The sequence below is a fragment of the Egretta garzetta genome, unplaced genomic scaffold (assembly GCF_000687185.1).
Source record: "Egretta garzetta isolate BGI_Z169 unplaced genomic scaffold, ASM68718v1 scaffold108, whole genome shotgun sequence".
NCBI lineage: Eukaryota > Metazoa > Chordata > Aves > Pelecaniformes > Ardeidae > Egretta > Egretta garzetta.
Genome location: NW_009260614.1, coordinates 7711461 through 7724081, shown reverse-complemented (window position 1 = coordinate 7724081; position 12621 = coordinate 7711461). Strand labels below are relative to the sequence as shown.

Sequence of the window (12621 nt, the reverse complement as noted above, 5' to 3'; positions counted from 1 at the left end):
GGTTGGGAGGGTTCCCAGGGCTGTCTGTCCCCACACCAGGGCTGTCTGTCCCCCCCCAGCTGGGGCAGGCGCCGGGGGGGGTTCCCAGAACTCAATCCCCACGGCTGAAGGACCGGGCGGTGCAGAAAAGGGGATTTTCCCTGAGTGGAAGGGGAAGCGGTGGGGTCTCGCACCAAGCCCTGGGGCTGGCATCCTCGTTCTCCGACAAAATGACACAGAAAAAGGCTGCGCTCCCCGAAATTCCCCTGGCGGTGCCTTGGCAGCAGCCGCCTGACAAAGTGTCTTCCCCGGCAGGCGGCGGCTGGCCCCTGGCCAGGTGGGACCCTGCCAGAGCGGAGGTCGGGGCGGCCCCTGTGACAGGGGGGTGATCCTGTGGGATCTCAGCCCGGGGGGGAAGGCCAAGGGGGGCGGATCAGGACTTGGTGCTGGGCTGGGGGAGAGGAGCAGCTCTGCCGCCTGGGGTGGCTGCTGTGGGTGACGGCTTGGTGCGGTTCGATCCCGGCTCTGATGTATGTGCTCCCTTCCCAGGTGCTGCCCCAGGCCCCGCTCCTGGCTAACCAGCACCAGTTCTTCAGTGGCAAGCTTTATGTCCTTCTCTAGTAGCTAAAGCTGCCAGTTGAAGAACTGTTGAATGTAGCCACTCTCTTCTCATCATCGGGACCTCAGATGTCAGCCGGACCTGTGCCCCGAGCGACCGGGATGAGTCAGTCTGCAGTACCCTGTGGATTTGAGGGCTGAGGATGAGCCCGACCAAGATGCAGAAGTCTCCTCACAGCCTCCAGACAGAGCCGTGGCTGGGGGATTGCCAGGCAGCCCTGCCAGCGGGGTTGTCAAGTGGGGCCCCCCCCCCCCGCCGGTGGGGTGGCACTCAGCTGAGATGACTAGAGAAGACCAGAAGAGGCATTAAACATTTTGTTTTGCTCAACAGTTTGGTTTTAGGAAGTTTTGTTGCATGTGGGGTGCCTGGACCTGCCTGGTGGGAGGATGGTGGGGCTGCGGACCCCACGGTGTGCTGGGAGAGGGGTTGGGGGGAGCTCAGTGCCCGGCTGATGCCACATTGGGGTCTGCAGGTGGAGGGTTGGTTGTTCAGGTCCCTTTGGTTTGTCCCAAGCGAAAGAGGTGACCCAAGGCTGGGTGTAGCTTGCAGGACTGAACTGCTGCTGAGCTCAGGAGCAGGATTAGTCCCATGATGTGCCAGGCAGTGGGATGGAGCCAGAGGAGAGGGCTGGCTCTGCACTGACGCTGCCCTGGTGGGGCTGGGCCGCCGGGAGCAGGTGACTCAGGGACGAGTCACCCATGGCCCCAGACGCCTGTTCCAGGAACCGACATCCCACAAGGCCGGGCAGCCCTGTCTGTGCCTGGCCCTGGAGCAGCACCAGGATTCCAGGTATTTGGAGCCAGTAGCACTGAGAGGGGGCCAGGTGAACCTTGCTGGGCTCCTCCTTGGTGGTGTCCCCCCCTGAAGGGGACTTGGAAGATGCTCTCCAGGGCTGGAGGCCTCCTTGCCTTGCACAGGGTGAGAAGGGAGCTGTATAGCTCTCCTACGGCTTGGTGTGGGGTGAAATGTCTATGTGTGGGCCCAGCAAGGGCTCCTGGCAGCTTCTGCGCCCCTGGAGGTGCCTCTCCCATGGGGCTACTGGGACCACTGCCTCCCAGGCTGCCTTGGTGGCTGGGAAGCAGAGGAGTATCCTGCTCCGGACCTTCCAGAAAGATCACGACTCATCCCAGCTCTGAGGGCAGGCAGGGAGGCCATGGCCCTGGGCAGAAATGAGTCTGCACAATCTCAGCTAAATCTGTCTGTCCAGACTCCAGCCACCCAAGGCAGGGCTGTTACCAAATTTTGCACACCCAGTGATGTGTAGAAAGTGGCCTGGTCTCCATTAAGTGGTAGAAGTGGAGCAGATCTGTTGTCCTGGGGTCCTTACTTTTTATATAAACCTGCTCTACTTGGTGTGTGCTTGCTGATGGTTACAAGAAGCCAAGTTTCTTTGGGGTCGTCATCATCTGGAGAGAGTGGGGCTGGTGAACCCCCTTGGATCACTCTCTGAGCCAAAAGGACCACGGATGAGCTCTGCTTGGGGCAGAGCTGGGCTCTTCCACTGCAGCTGCCCTGCTGCAAGTCCATACGAAAGAGCTGGTGCCTGCTGAGTGTTCAACAAGTCCTGGAGCGCACGGAGGGGGCAAAAAGTCCTGGGAGGCAGAGGGGGCTGTGAGTATAGGATGCACCAGGGCAATGAGGAGCAGGTCCCAGGCCGTGCTCCCCCTCCCATGCAGCGCAGTGCTGTTGGTGCTTGATGTGGAGGAAGCTGCGTGCTCCAGCCACCAGTGTCTCTGCTCTTGCATGCTTCAGCATATGGGTAACACTTAAGATTTGCTGCTTCCTCCCGTCATCGCAAAGGGGTGACCTGCTCTGCTGAAAACCAGCTCTTTCCTGGGTAAGATGTTGCTATTTCAGGGCAGAGAGTTCCTCTGAGCAGCAGCACCAAGCCCTTGAGGTCAGGAAATGTAAAAAAACACCTGTAAGGTCAACTTTTAATATGTGAGAAGGTGCCAGAGTGCAAGTTTGTGTTTTTAACACAAAAGCAGCATTGCAGTATCTCACCTGCTGAGCAAATGGGCTCAGGCTCTGGCTAGCCTGCATTTAATGTAAAGCAGAGGAGTTTGGGGCTGACAAAGTGTCCCTGCGGGAACTTGCCCAGCTCTCGGGGCTTACCCTTCCTCATGCAAAGCCCCATGTGACCGGTGAGTAAGTGCAGTGTTTCCTGTAGAAAGCACAGCCTTGCTTGTTGTTGCCTTGCAAAAATCTAGGAACTCTTTCCTCTAGCACCGAGGCTGTATCCCCTATGGCATTTGGCCACCTCCTCGAAGCATCCAGCACGCAGGGACGCGGCAGGAGAGGGGACGCCGACCGGGGCTGGCATTTTTCTGCTGGAGGTTGGCTGCTGTCAGGGGGTGGGAAGCGCTCGCTGGGGCTGCTAATGCAATATTGAAGACGACGGTAGCGATGCCAGCAGGTGCTGCTGGCTCAGAGGTCGGAGGGCAGCCCTCTCTCCTTAGGGGTAGGGTATTTTGTGAGTTCCTGCACACAGACTGTCTAGTTCCCAACTGGGAGAGCAGCTTGCCTCAGCCACAGCTCCCCTTGCTGGGAAAATGTGCTTTTGCAAAGCAGAAGGTCAGCGTGACCGGTGTGCTGAATGAAAGCTCCCTGCCAACAGCCAGCGAGAGGAGCAGGAGGGGTTGGCGGATCTGTGAACGCGTGGCTGCTTCTGCCTGCTCAGACCCTCAGCTGAGCCCCAGGACGTGGGCATCTTCCTCTAACCCAGCTGATCCCTGTCTAGAAGAGAGGGGAAAGTGCTGCTTTGCTTTGCCCCAGCCGGCAAGCGAGCAGCCAAGGGCTGTCTGCAAACACAAAATGGGTTCAGCTTTGCTTGTGGTTTTATTTCTCTTGTGCCAGGACAGGAGGATATGAAGCTGTTAACACTCGATTGACTCGGCCCCTCACGGTGGGGCATGTACCGAGCTTAGGTTTCTGCCAGCGAGGGTACATTGCAGATGTCGCAGGCCCTGCAAATGAGAGGTATGTTGGGGATTTGTGGTAAATCATCTCGACTTTGTGTCTCTTGGTGGGCTCTGCTGGCGTAGGGAATGCAGCGCAGAGCCACCCACTGGCTTGGTCAGGGTGTCACTTACTCTGCTTCTTCTTTAGAGATTTGTTTCCCTGAGTATAAAACTTCTGCAATCAGGGACACCATGGGGTCATCGTTCAGGCTGGCAGCTGCAGTCACGAAGCCATCCCTGAAAGGGAAAGCGGAAGAATGCGGATCTCTTCAGTGTACATAACTCCGCACGGCAGCATCCCCGTGGCACCCTGGCAGGAGGCCAGCTGTATTTTGGAGGGGTCAGGGCAGGGTGGCTGGTACTGCAGGGTGCACGGGGACTTTGTGGCAGATCGCCTGGTGCTGCTGGGAGCTGGGCACTGAGCCTGGGAGCAGTGGGGCAGAGGGAGAGGAGATGTGTCCCGGGCTCCCTGCCCAGCTGGTGTCTTCATCGAAGCTCATCCTCTTCTCCTTCCCTTCCCTGCTTTGGTTTCCTCTGAAACCATCTCACTGCCGGTTCAACGGCCAGCAGCTGCCTGCAGTGTGCAGCTGTGGGAAGTGATGTGGAGCCTCTGCGGGCACTCTGCAGGCTGCAAGGGAGAGGACTGTGCCCTGCTCCCGGTGTGCTGCCGTGTCAGGCCACAGGCTGGCTATGGATTCACTCACCTGATGTAAAAGATCAGGAACTTCTGTTGCTCCAGGCTGCCCTTCACAACAGTGTCCGTGTATCCCTTCCCGCAGCCTGCAAGGCAGAGCGTCGCAGCCTGCTCAGGGAGCCCTGGTACAGCAGCTGCCACCCATCCCACCTTGCTGCCATCGCAGGTAGGGGCAGAGGACAGTGACACCCCCCCCCCAGAGGGCAGAGGTCTGGCCTGGGGCTAGGACAGGGCTGGGGAGCAGGCATGAAGGCTCTGGACAAGCAGAACTGACCCAGGGGTGCAAGACTGCGTCATGACCCTGAGCCTCTCCATGGCCTGGAGAAGGAAGTTCTTCCTCCTTTGTGACCTCTAAGCCACTGGAGACCAGCAAAGAACAAGAGCTCTGGACAACCTGCAGGCCTGGAGCTCAGAAACAGGGTTCATCATAAACCCACCACGGCAGCCAGTCCAAAATGTGAGCTGCTTCAGGTAAGCTCTACAACCACTGTGTGTTCACAAGCCCCAGACCCAGTGGGTGGATGAGCAGGTGGGCTGGGAAGTGGCTTGGTGGTTCCCATCTCTCTGCCCCCTCCTACCTGCATAGCGGATGCTTTTCCCAAGCATCGTGGTCCAGAAGAAGGGGACAGTGTGTAAGTCTTTCTCTTTCTTCAGCATGTTCAAGGCAGCAATGTGACCTGTGATGATCCAGTAGAGGAAATATTTTTGTTCTTTGTAGGTCCTCAAAGAAGTGCCCCCTGCCTCTCCTGATCCTGCTGTCCCTTCTGCCCCATTCCCCCAAGGCCCATCTCTGAGGGGAGCTGGGAAGTGAGGCGGCTGAGCTGTCTCACCATGGGCCTCGGCCACTTGTTGGTGATGGATGCTGGACCGGTCCCCATTGAGCAGCGCTACAGGAAAGGAGACCACATCCCCCGCAGCAAAGACATTTGGGATGTTGGTTTGCATGCGCTAATGGGACAAAAAGCAATTAGTGCGATGATAAGAGGGCTGGGTGTGGACCAGGGATACTCAGCTGGCACTTACCAGATCCACCAGGATGGCACCCTTGTCATCTCTGGTGATGGAGGTGCCCTTCAGAAACCCTGAGTTAGGGAACACCCCTGCAGAGAGAGGAGCAAGGACAAATGCAGCAAAGCTCTGCAAAGGCAGGAGGAAACTCGGCCTCGGCCCTCCAGCCAGCACGTGCCCGTGGTGCCTGTTCAGCCTGCCTGGAGCAGAGCAGCTCGCAGCAGTGACCGGTGCTTGGGCTGGTGCTGGGCTAATCCAGGGCAATAAAACCAGGGCCCAGAACAAGGCATGCTCTGATAAAGCAGTGGTGACCTACGGAGCTCAGCAAGCGTGCCAAAGTCATACTGAGAGTGTAAGTAGCTCCTTTCCTCCTGCTGTTGCTCAGGGGCTGCTGACTTTCTCCAGGTGTTTGGAGCCAAGAGGTAGGGCTGGATGATAACAGAGCGGGAGGGAGACTGTAGGAAATGGTGTCCTGGGAATGCACTGGGATGCTCTGGGCTGGCTGGCTGTTCTCCCCATTCCCAAAGCCACCTCTCTCTGCCAACTGGGGTCTCTTACCTATTCCCACCACTACCACATCTGCAGGTAGTTCCTCTCCACTGGCAAGAACAGCCTCTGTGACCTAGGAAGAAAGCAAGAGTCATTAACAAAGGGTTAAAAACTGTGTCCTAATTCCTGCAGCCTCCCTGCTGCCTCGTTCTTTGCCATCTTTTTTCTTCCCCAGGTTCAGATCACCTTGTCCAACTAATGTGTGTTGCCAGGAACATAAGAGAAAATCATGCTGTTGTCCCTGAGATACAAACACATACTGGTGCCCTTTGAGCACAGAGTTGTGCTCAATGAAAAGAAATGTGAGGGTATAGACATGGGAGAGGAAAGCCTCGATGTAGGCATGGGGTTATACCTCAGTTTGGGTTTTTTCCCCCTAAAATTAGCAGTTCAGGGATCACAATGGCACAACTGACCTTTCCATCCTTTCCTTTCAGCTCACACAGTTCTGTTTTCATGTAAAACTTCACCCCTTTATTTTGCAGCATCTGACAAGGAAGAGGAAGCTGGTTTGAGAATTCCCTAGGAAATTCCAGGCTGTACTGCTGTAAAAACAGCCGTACCCAGCCAAAACCCAGGCAGGCAGCTTATCCGCTGCTCCAGGCTGCAGAGAGGTTTCATTTGTGTCCCTGGCTGGTGCAGGCTGCCTGGAAGCCTGGTTTTGCTCTGCTGTCCTGCTGAGGACTGGTGCGTGAGGTGGGTCTGGGATGAAGCAGGGCTTGGGGATGAAGCTGAGCTGGGGAACGTGACGTGTGTGTGAGGGAGGCTGGGAGCAGCCGTGTGTGCAGAGCTCCTTCGGAGAGCTGCATGTGAGCAAGGTGGCTGGGCACGCAGGGTGATGACTCAGCGCAGGGGCTGGATTCCCTGGGCTGTGGTGGATCACAGGGGCTGCTTGGATAGCATGTGCCTTTAATCCTAGAAATTAGCAGCAGGTTTTCCTAACCTTCATGGCGACGCCTCCAACCTGAGGACCCAGCGCATTCTGGAAAGGGAACTCCCTTTTTTCCACCACTGAAATGGCACCAGCCTTCTCTGAGAGGAAGGCAGCTATCTCCATTCCTGCAAGGGAAAGGCATGCTCAAGGTAAGCCTGCTGCAAGCACAAACCTGCACCCTCCTCCTTGGAAACCTTTTCCCCTTCCAGGTGAGGGCAACAAATCTGATGTAGTGCCAGTGCTGAACTGCTCTTCTATGCATTTCTGGGCTGAGGCATTTAGCTCCCCCCCTTCTTTTTCATGCACTATGGACCTAGATATTAGGGAACACAAAGAACAGCTCCTGGTTTTGTACAAAATAGCTCCCTTTCTGTACCTTACCCCCTCATTTTCCCAATGCTTCTGGGGAGTCCAGCTCCTCTGAAGGACAGTGACCTTTTCATAAGGCACATTTCCCTCTGGTAATGCATACCCCCACCAGCTATAGGGCTCCGGGGAGGAACCCAGCCAGGCAGTGAATGAATATCCCTTCCCCTGGGCCTCTAGTTAATCTGCACATGCAGCAGAAGTGGGCTTTGAGGCTATCACTGATGACTTGATACCCACTCCAGCCTGATACCTATGAATGAAGCTCCTATGATCACCAGATTCTTCCCAGTTGCCAGCTCTAAGATCTTGCTAGAGTCTTCTGGGGTTTGGAGGACGCACACGTTCTGCAGGTCTGCGCCTGGGATTTTGAGGGACCTGGAGCTGAAAGAGAGAGAAATCCAGATATGTCTCATGATTAGAAATTAAACAGAAAGAATGGGCGGGGGAGCACAAACCCATGCAATCTCTTGGCTGTGTCATCCCATCCTGTCCTTTTATCTCATCTCCTACCACCTCCCTCTTGCACGCCTCTAGAAGACCTCCATGTCCTCTTGTCCTGTCTAAAATTTTGTGTGTGGCAAATGTTTTCTGCACTCACTGGCTGCCTGTTGCAATGAGCAGCTGGTTGTACTTCTGAGAGGACCCATCCATGAAGCAGACCTTCTGTCTCTGGAAATCCACTGACACCGCCTGCAGGAGAAAGGAGGCAAAGATCAGACAGGTACCTCCGGTCCACTGGTGTCCTGCTGCGTCCACTGGTGTCCTGCCGTATCAACCCCTTCTGTTTGCCTGTGACTGTGTGCCCTATTTCTGGACACACAGGTGAGATGAGGAATGCTGGAGTCCTCTCTCTCACTTCCTACAGGTCCTAGGCTTTAGGAGCACTAAGTAGGACAGCACCGAGTCTCGGTTCCTCTAAGGGGCATGCAGAAGGCTAGTTTCAAGGGCCACCCTCTCTGCATGTGACAGGCACATCTGTCCATGGGTAGCAGAGATCAGTGTTATCCCCAAGGCATGCACACTGTCCCTAGCACTGGCCTTGGAGTGTTGTCCCAGAAGATAACGCGTGTACTTAGGCAGAGCCCTGATTTCTATAAATATAGCACTATGCCTGCAGGTGTGGGCATCCTCTCCCCATGGCAGGGACAGGACCACGCTTTGACAACTGAGCTCAGCTGCTCTTGTACCTCTTTCTCTGTCCAGAGCTCTATGCCGCGAGCATCAAGGAATTCAGGTTTCCTCAGGTACATGTCCTCAGCTTTCAAGTACATTTTCTGGAAACAAAAGAGAAATATTAAATAAAGCAATTCTTGCAGCCAGCAATACTCTTGCAGTGTTTACTGGGAAGTAAGTTTGCATAAGAAGTACATTTTGCATTAGTAAATCACAGCTCCCCACACTGACCCATCATCATCTTGTTCCCCCGCAGAAAAACCCATCAACTCAAACTCTAGTGGGAAAAACTCAGTGAAAGGGATAAAACCATTAGCTTATGGTGGACTCTGGTCAAAGACTTTCCGGGAGGAAGAAGTGAGATGTTAACTGGAAATTATATGCCTTTTCCTTGTGGGTGCCTCAGCACTCCTGCTGCCTTGCCAGAACAGCTCACTCGATTGCTCAGCCTGGTCCTGAGTGTGGGCCACATCCCTATTTCATGTGGGGTACCCAGGCACAGCCCGGCCCTTCTCACATACGAACCTTGCTCAGTTTGGACTTGTCATATGGCACGTGTGTCTCTTTGGTGGCCATGATGATCCTGCCAGTAAAGCCCTCTTGGCGAAGTGTCTCTGCACACGCCAGGGCAGCCACACCTACAAGAGATGCTCATCTCAGCCCTCTTACATGTCACCATGGAGTAGGAGGAAAAAGGCAAGTCGTCCCTGGAGAAGAGAGTGGCAGCTCACAGCGTCTGTGGAGAGGACATAGTACAGACCACTTCACTGACCTCCCCCGAGAAGCAGCACCGTGTCCCGGTTAAGAAGGCATCGCTTGCATGTTTCCTTCACCCTCAGGCTGCTTTCAAGATCCTAGAAGAAAGTAAGTGAGAAATGCTGAAATCATGCCCAGCCCAGGGTGCTGCTTGGGCTTAGTGACCGCAGGTAAGGTCAGTACCTTCTTTTTTGCTGTAACAAACACCTTTCCATCTTCCACTGTTACCTGCAGGGGTGAAAGGAGAGCACATTTAAGTGCTGCATTCATGAGGTTGTGGTAGAACTTTCTGGGAGTGTCTGGTCCAGCGGGCCATCTGTCTCTGATACACCGGGAGTTACTTGTAGGGATCTTGGATATCAAATGATGCTGAGGAGCTCATGACCTTTTCTCCTCATTCCAGGGGCACTCAGGAAGAAATGTAAATCCTTTTTTTCTTTCCAAAAGAGCTGTGCTGGCTGTCACGTGTACCAGGATGTATAGCATCCCCTTTTGATTGAAAGAAGCTTTAGGACAGGGAGTTACGTGATCCTAAGAAATCGTCCCATGTGTTAGCTCAGTGTGACCTGGACCACGGAGCCATGGCCAGGGCGGGATCCTTTTTCAGCTGGTGTCGGGAACACGGAGCTTGTGGGAGTGAATGAGCGCAAGTGGTATGGAGGACATGGCCCAAGCTGGGAGGAGGAGGAGACAAGAAGTCACCTTGAAGCAGGGCAGGCAGTCCAGAGAAGGGTACTCCTCAATGTCTCCAGTTTTGATGTTAAAGCAGGCACCATGCCAGGGGCAACGCAGCCTCTCCCCTTTCAAGACTCCTGCAATAGAAAAGCCCCCCACAACCAAGCGGTGAGAGCTCACCTCCCTGACATGGCTGCTCCCCCTGCCCAGTGCCAGCGTTACCTTTACTGAGTGGGGCACCATAGTGGGGGCACCTGCTGCCCAGGGCACTGAACTCCTTCTTGTTCCTCACCAGCAGCACCGGGTAGCTGGCCACCATCACCTCCCGCAGCCTGTGGGACAGGCAGAGAGGTGAGTGCCCCGGGGAGCCAAGGGTTGGCGTCTTGCAGCCAACGTGCTGCTCCCTCAACCAACAACATGGCGGCTGTTGCCATGGCAATGCCACCCCTGCTGCCCACAGGCCAGGCCTCGGCCTCGCCCCTGCTGGGTACTCACTCTCCATCCCCAACATCAGCCTCCTTGCAGACCTCGGCGGTTACGGTGCTGTCACCATCCATGCTGCGGGTGAGCAGAGGGAAGGGTTGGCTGCCATGGATGCTGTTGCCTGTAGGCGCTGTCTTTCACCCCTCAGCAAATGGTCCTCCCTGCGCGCCCCTGTGCAAAATCCCACCCCAAAACATAGGGCCACCACCGCCCCAGCTGGGAGCGGGTCAGCACCGCATGCTCAAGGGGTCCCAAGCTCCTGGTACCGCAGGAAAAAACCCACAAGCGGCAGAAAACACACATTCCTCCTCATTTTTTAACTTTGTCTCCAAACCCAAAGCCCATTCCTCTGCCCTTTCTTCCTCCAGCTTAACCCACTTTTTTGTGTTCATACCCTTGTCCCATTAAACTCAATTGCAGCGCAGGGAGAGCAAGCAGACGTGATTAACGTGTCATAAAATCAACACAATGTGTTGTAAATCAATGCAATAATTTATGGGGAGGCACTGCCACCGTAGCCCACAGCTCCCCCAAATCGGGGTCTGAGGAACTGCTTCAGCCTCTCCCCAACCTCTTCAACATTTGTGCAGAGATGTTATTTGCAGTAATTGCCATGAAAGCAGCAATTCCTGCTCAGAATGCCTCCTGGGCTAGAAAGGAGCCAAAATCCTTGGTCCTTAGCATTGTCCCTGCCTGAGCAATCAGCGGAGAGGCTGATTAGAAATCTCCCTCTCTGTTTTGGAGGAAAGAAAGCAAGAAATGGAGCAGAGGAGGGTCATTTGAGGAAGGTTTTGGTGCAAGGTGGTGACTTGCTCCTGCAAATCCCCACCGCGCCGCTGCCCCGCTCCTGGGTCCTGTAGGAGAAGCATTGGTGGGTACTCACCCGGTCCCACCGTGGGGGGCTCTGGCGCCCGTCCCCCGAGTCAGAAAGCCACCTCCACCACCATCCGCGAGCTTCTCCTCTGCCGAGAGTGACACCCTCACGTCTTATCGCAAGTGTTCTCCTTGCCACCAGCCCACGGCTGGGTGATGCTCTCCCCGAGTTGCACAACGTTCCTGTCCGTCAGGAGATGGATCTCCTGGAAGCAGCCGTCTGCCAGCGAGTCTTATCTGATTTCTGCAACTGGTCTGAGCCTAATTAAGTGTATTTTTCTTGGGTTTAGAATTGCAAAAGAATTGAGGGCATGTAGGAATTATGGCGCAGGTGTGGTCTAAAGACCAGGTGCGTTGCGTGCAATGTGAACAGAAACTTGAGTGGATGCACTGATGCCCCGCTGTGGCTTCCCATTGCTCCTTCTCTTGGTGGAAAGTGCTCTAGCTCAGTGCAGTGCATTTTTGCAGCACGCTGGCATGATATCACTACTTTTTATATCTTTCTATAACATTTAAAATTATTGAATTTGGTCTTTTTGTAAGACAGAGCCTCTCTCTCCATTGATTTTAAGGAACGTGAAGTGTTTGGCACCTCTGCACGTGCCTTAGCTGCCAGCTCTGCTTCTGGTTCAGTCCGCCGATGTCCAGGCATGTGATCCCGTTGTCACTTGGTCCGTGAAGGATGGCACGGAGCAGCGTGCTGCTTGCTGTACTATTTTTGCAACAGAGTGGGAGTTGCAAAAAACCAGGAGTAACGCCTACGGTGTTTATGTCTACTCCAGTTCTTATCTCTATTTCACAGTCAATATGTTTCACAACCTTATAATATGCCTCAGAATTTAGGGGGGGAAAAGTTACTAGCAGTGAGTTTCCATCATCTCCCTTGCAGAACTGGAGCCTCGCAAGGAGCAACTTTCTGCCATGCAGCACGTTCCCAAATCCAGCGGGGCGGGGAATAAAAATCCTTCGGTGGGCATGGCCTGGAGAAGAGGGCACACGGAGGGATGCTCGGTAAGTGCAAGCTGGCTGATTTGCGAAGCAGCTCGCTTCGCCAGACCCGCCAAGCTATTGAGCACACCTTCTTTCAGCGCTGGGTGCCAGGTTGCTGCCATGTAAGGAGTGGTCGTAGCCCACGGGCGATGCACGCCCATGATGGGCGCAGGTGCGAGGTATTTTCTCACAGTGCCAACAAGCTGCTTTTGGGCTCTGCCTTCCTGGCCAGGAGCCTGAATGTGAAGCAATTTGGCTGCCAAACGTCCCTGTTTAAACTCCCTGCAATTATTATTTCCCAGCAGCGCGTTCCCACGTGGAGAAGCAGCAGCCCTCGTGGAGGCATTCTCTGACTCAGCAGAAATGGCTGAAAAAACATTGTTTGCTTACGGATGAAAGGTGCCACGCACCAGCGAAGCGGCAGGTCCAAAGGTGTGCAGCTGTGGGAGTCTTTGGGATGAGCCAGGTGGAGCTCGGCCCTGTGCGGTGGCATTCACGCTGCAGGGCTGAGCAGCTGATGCGGCTGCTGGGGGCCGGGACGGGGGGGGGGGGGTGGGGG

General features: G+C 55.0%; 1 protein-coding gene across 1 annotated transcript in view; it reads right to left on the bottom strand.

The window, feature by feature from the left end:
* Nucleotides 1–3492: 3492 nt before the first annotated feature.
* Nucleotides 3493–12621, bottom strand: part of LOC104131829 (apoptosis-inducing factor 3) — a 10285-nt gene continuing 1156 nt past the window's right edge. The window contains 20 exon segments of the mRNA XM_009645036.2: nt 3493–3564; nt 3691–3795; nt 4263–4338; nt 4831–4929; nt 5083–5200; nt 5276–5352; nt 5819–5882; nt 6226–6297; nt 6753–6868; nt 7363–7493; nt 7711–7802; nt 8300–8386; nt 8811–8923; nt 9058–9139; nt 9225–9269; nt 9744–9853; nt 9939–10048; nt 10212–10274; nt 11083–11161; nt 11216–11292. Of these exon segments, the coding sequence (XP_009643331.2) occupies nt 3522–3564; nt 3691–3795; nt 4263–4338; nt 4831–4929; nt 5083–5200; nt 5276–5352; nt 5819–5882; nt 6226–6297; nt 6753–6868; nt 7363–7493; nt 7711–7802; nt 8300–8386; nt 8811–8923; nt 9058–9139; nt 9225–9269; nt 9744–9853; nt 9939–10048; nt 10212–10274; nt 11083–11161; nt 11216–11292 (1759 nt within the window). The 3' untranslated portion in view covers nt 3493–3521.